Raw genomic sequence first — 3590 nt, 5'->3', positions numbered from 1 at the left:
TGTACAAGAAAGACCCAAGGGAGTAGAGCATTCTGTCCTTGGAAAGTTGGGCCTCGGGACGGACACCCTTGGCCAGCTGTTTCTGAGCCCCAAAGTCATGGCGAGCTCTACAGTCATGTCTACACTCCTTTCCCACCCTCTGCCGGGTCTCCACGCCGCACTGCCCCTGCCCACTCTGTTCTGGCTACACCAACACCCTCCCGGGGTCCTGAATGGGCTCATCTCTGAGCCTTGGCCTCAGGCTGGCATAAGCCTAACCCGCCACCTGGACTTAGTCCCTGTGGAGGTCAGGCCCCATGGGAACTGGTCTTGTGTCTGTTCCACCCCTCAATGGTGAACACAGGTAGTCTTACACTTCCCTCTCCCTAAGGGCCTGGGTCTGGCAGACACGAATGCTCAGTAATGCTGGGGGGAGGAGGGTCAGATCACATTGGGAGAACTCCCCCATTGTGCCTCATACACTCCTCCCCCCATCTTTCCTTCCCTCTCTCTGTGTTGCTCTAGTTTAGATATTCATAGGATGAACATATAAATACATCAGAAGGGCAGGACAATGTCAGGTAATGAGGTAAGTACATAGTTTTTAAAAACCAGAGTTAAAATATGTTCAAGAAAACCCAAGTGGTTAATCCTAAAACCTGGAAGAAGTGAGCAACAGCTAACAGCTGCATTTCCTTTCAAAAGGTGAAACTATAGGGGGTGTATGATGCTCTAAGCACAAACAGCACTTGGCTTTCGAATTTAAGGAGATGCAATGTGAGTGACAAGATGGGAAGTAAAATTGGCATTATGCTGACTGGGAATGCTTGGGTTATAACCTTGTCCTGGTCTTCCAGCAAGTCGCCTGCATCAACATCTTCCAAGTCAGGTAGGTCCTGAAAGAGCAAATGAGCCCGTGTCACCAGGAGGGCGCTCACACTCTGACCATTGGAGAGGCCAGACGGATGCATCCACAGCCAAGGAAGCCTGAGCTCTACGCAAGCAGAGCGTGAAGTGGAAACCAGGAATGACGCACACCCCTCAGGCAGCCCCACACGCAACACACGCCCGCTGCCACTGCAAGTATCGATCTCATCAGTGAATGAGATTTGAAAGGTGTGACATGTTTGAGGAATTTCCACATCTTTCTCCACTTGACTTTGTCATAGGAGATACAGCCAGGTTACCTGGGAGGGGCGGGGAACATGAAGGGGCCCAAACCAAATGCACCTTTTATGTACAAATAAGTCTCAGGACTCTGATATAAAGTGAGTATATTTTGGACCGCCACAAAACTAAAAGGACTTTTGTGTTTTTTTGTTTTGTTTTTTAGCTGAGCCATCCTGCCTGAGCTGTTGGCAGCTCAGCTCGGGCCATGAATCAAACCGATGACCCTGTTGCTCAGAGCTCACACTCTTGAATGAACTCTTAACCAACTGAGCCACTCGGCCGGCNTTCCTTCTTGGTCCCCTAGTTCTCGCTCTATCTGATGGATGAGCGTCTCCCCTTGGTGCCCATGCTGAAATGGGACCACAGCCTTCCCTCCGCTCCCCTGCTGGCCCGGCTGCTGCCTCCACCCCGCCCCGGCTACCCAAGGCCGCTGCTTCTGGGGGGCCAGGGCGGGCAGCTGCAGCTGCTGCACATCACAGGTGAGGGTCCGAATGAGGGCGGGAGGGACGTGGAAAGATGGGCAGGGCTGGACCCTGGACAGGGTCTGAGCTGTCTGTCTTTCCTCCAGGGGAGGGGGCTTCCATGCCCCGGCTGGCAGGGCCCCCCCAGTCTCTCCCTTCCAGGAGCAACTGCCTCTCCGCATTCCCCCTGCTAGAGCCCAAGAGTCAGTGGCGGCTGCAGGAGCGTCTGCAAGCACCAACCATAGGTGTGCTTGGGTGAGGGAGTGAGTTTGGGGGACTGCACCTCCACTAGGCCTTGGGGGTCACTGTTCTTCCCGTCTCCAGGTCTGGCCGCCACCATCCCACCCTCTGCCTCCACACCAGTCCTGTCGCTTTTCCAGCTCTCAGCAGCTGGGGATGTCTTCCACCAGCACCTCCACCTCCAGGAAGATTCCGGGCCCCCTGGTGATCCTGGGCCCAACTCGCATGCCCCCACAGCTTCCTGGAGCCCCCAGGCCACTGCTTGCTGCCGCAGGTGGCTGAAAGCCCTGCTGGAGGTGCCCCCGACTCCCCCTGTGTGGGCCGCACCCACTTTTTCCCACCGCCGTCTGCTGGGCTTCAAGGAGCAGCAGAAGGTTGAGGGGAAAGTGCCAGAGGGCCTCCGGGCAGCCATGGCCAAAGGGCAGCTAGTGCAGCAGAGGGACCTAGGCTCGCTCCTCATGGCAGAGCCACCTCCTGCCCCTGAGCCAGGCCCCGAGGACGAGCTCAGTGAGCGGTTGGAGGCAGCCTGGGAAGGCCCGGTGGCTGCCTGGTGGGAGCAGCGGCAGAGCAGGAGCTCGGGGCCCAGGAAGCAGCCCAAGCGGCACAAGCGCCGGATGCAGCTATCCAGTACCTTTTCCTCTCTCAGCGGCCACCTGGACCTCTCAGATGCCACCAGCCCCCCTCACAGCCCAGACGGGACATCTGTTGTGTCCAGGCCTCGGCCCCCAGTGACCCCGCCCTCCCAGGAGTTGACCCAGGAGCAGTGGGCCCAGTGCGTCCCCTCAGAGCGGCAGCAGACCCTCCGGGACTATATGGCCAAGCTACCACTTCAAGGGGACACCCCAGGAAATGCCTCTGCATCCCCCTCCCAGACCTCTAGCATCCGAGCCACCCCCTCCAGGCAGCGGACCCTCCGGGACTTCACTGCCAAGCTCTCACTCCAAAGTGACACCCCGGGAGATGCTTTTGTGTCTTCTTCCCAGACCTCCAGCTTCCGGGCCACCCCCTCCACGCAGCGGGCCCTCCGGGACTGCACTGCCAAGCTCTCACTCCAAAGCGACACCCTGGGACATGCCGCTGTGCCCTCTTCCCAGACCTCCAGCCTCCGAGCCACCCCCTCCAGGCAGCAGGGGCCTGCCCTCTCTCAGCCACATCGGAAGAAGCCCCGAATGGGCTTCTGAGGGCCCAGGGAAGCTGCCCACCATCTGTGGGGAGCCCTCGGTCCTGCTCCCTCCAGCTGTGCCTTCCGTAACTGAAACAGGAAATAAAGAGGCAACAGTCTCAGGGTGCAGACCTTTCTGCCTCCTGAAGGCCACCGTGGCTGGGAGACATCCAAAAAAGATTTGGAGCCAAGTCAGAGGAGTGGGAACAACAAAATAGTTTGTCGGTTTGCCTGAAGCTCCCAAAGGCAGGTGGATGACGCCCCAGCCATCCTGTCCTGAAGCTCTGTCATCGGATTCCCTCCAGGAGGCAGTGCTGTGCCTGAAGCACAAGCTCCCTTCAGGGCTGTGGGCTCCACCTCGTGAGCCGTGGCCCCTGTGTCCCCCAGTGACTTTGGGGTAACAGTGCCAGCTCCTCACCGTGGCTGATGACAGTGAAATGAGACACTGAGGAGCTGCTAGTGCTAGCAGCTCCTCAGTGGGCGTCAGCAAGTGCTGTGGGTTAGTTTGTGTGTGTGAAGCCATGATCTAATGTTCTACCATGAGCTAATGTTTCGTAGAGGGAGAAGCTTTGGACCCA

At 57.9% G+C, this 3590-nt stretch overlaps 1 protein-coding gene across 1 annotated transcript in view; it reads left to right on the top strand.

The window, feature by feature from the left end:
* TAF1C (TATA-box binding protein associated factor, RNA polymerase I subunit C) overlaps nt 1-3584 on the top strand; it is a 13807-nt gene extending 10223 nt beyond the window's left edge. Inside the window, exons 12-15 of the mRNA XM_019634803.1 lie at nt 837-868; nt 1454-1628; nt 1718-1855; nt 1935-3584. Coding sequence (XP_019490348.1) covers nt 837-868; nt 1454-1628; nt 1718-1855; nt 1935-3031 — 1442 coding nt within the window. The 3' untranslated portion in view covers nt 3032-3584. The remainder of the gene's footprint in view (nt 1-836; nt 869-1453; nt 1629-1717; nt 1856-1934) is intronic.
* Nucleotides 3585-3590: the final 6 nt, after the last annotated feature.

The sequence above is a fragment of the Hipposideros armiger genome, unplaced genomic scaffold (genome assembly GCF_001890085.2).
Source record: "Hipposideros armiger isolate ML-2016 unplaced genomic scaffold, ASM189008v1 scaffold_19, whole genome shotgun sequence".
NCBI lineage: Eukaryota > Metazoa > Chordata > Mammalia > Chiroptera > Hipposideridae > Hipposideros > Hipposideros armiger.
The sequence above is the reverse complement of the archived record's forward strand: the minus strand, read 5'-3'. Positions and strand labels throughout refer to the sequence as shown.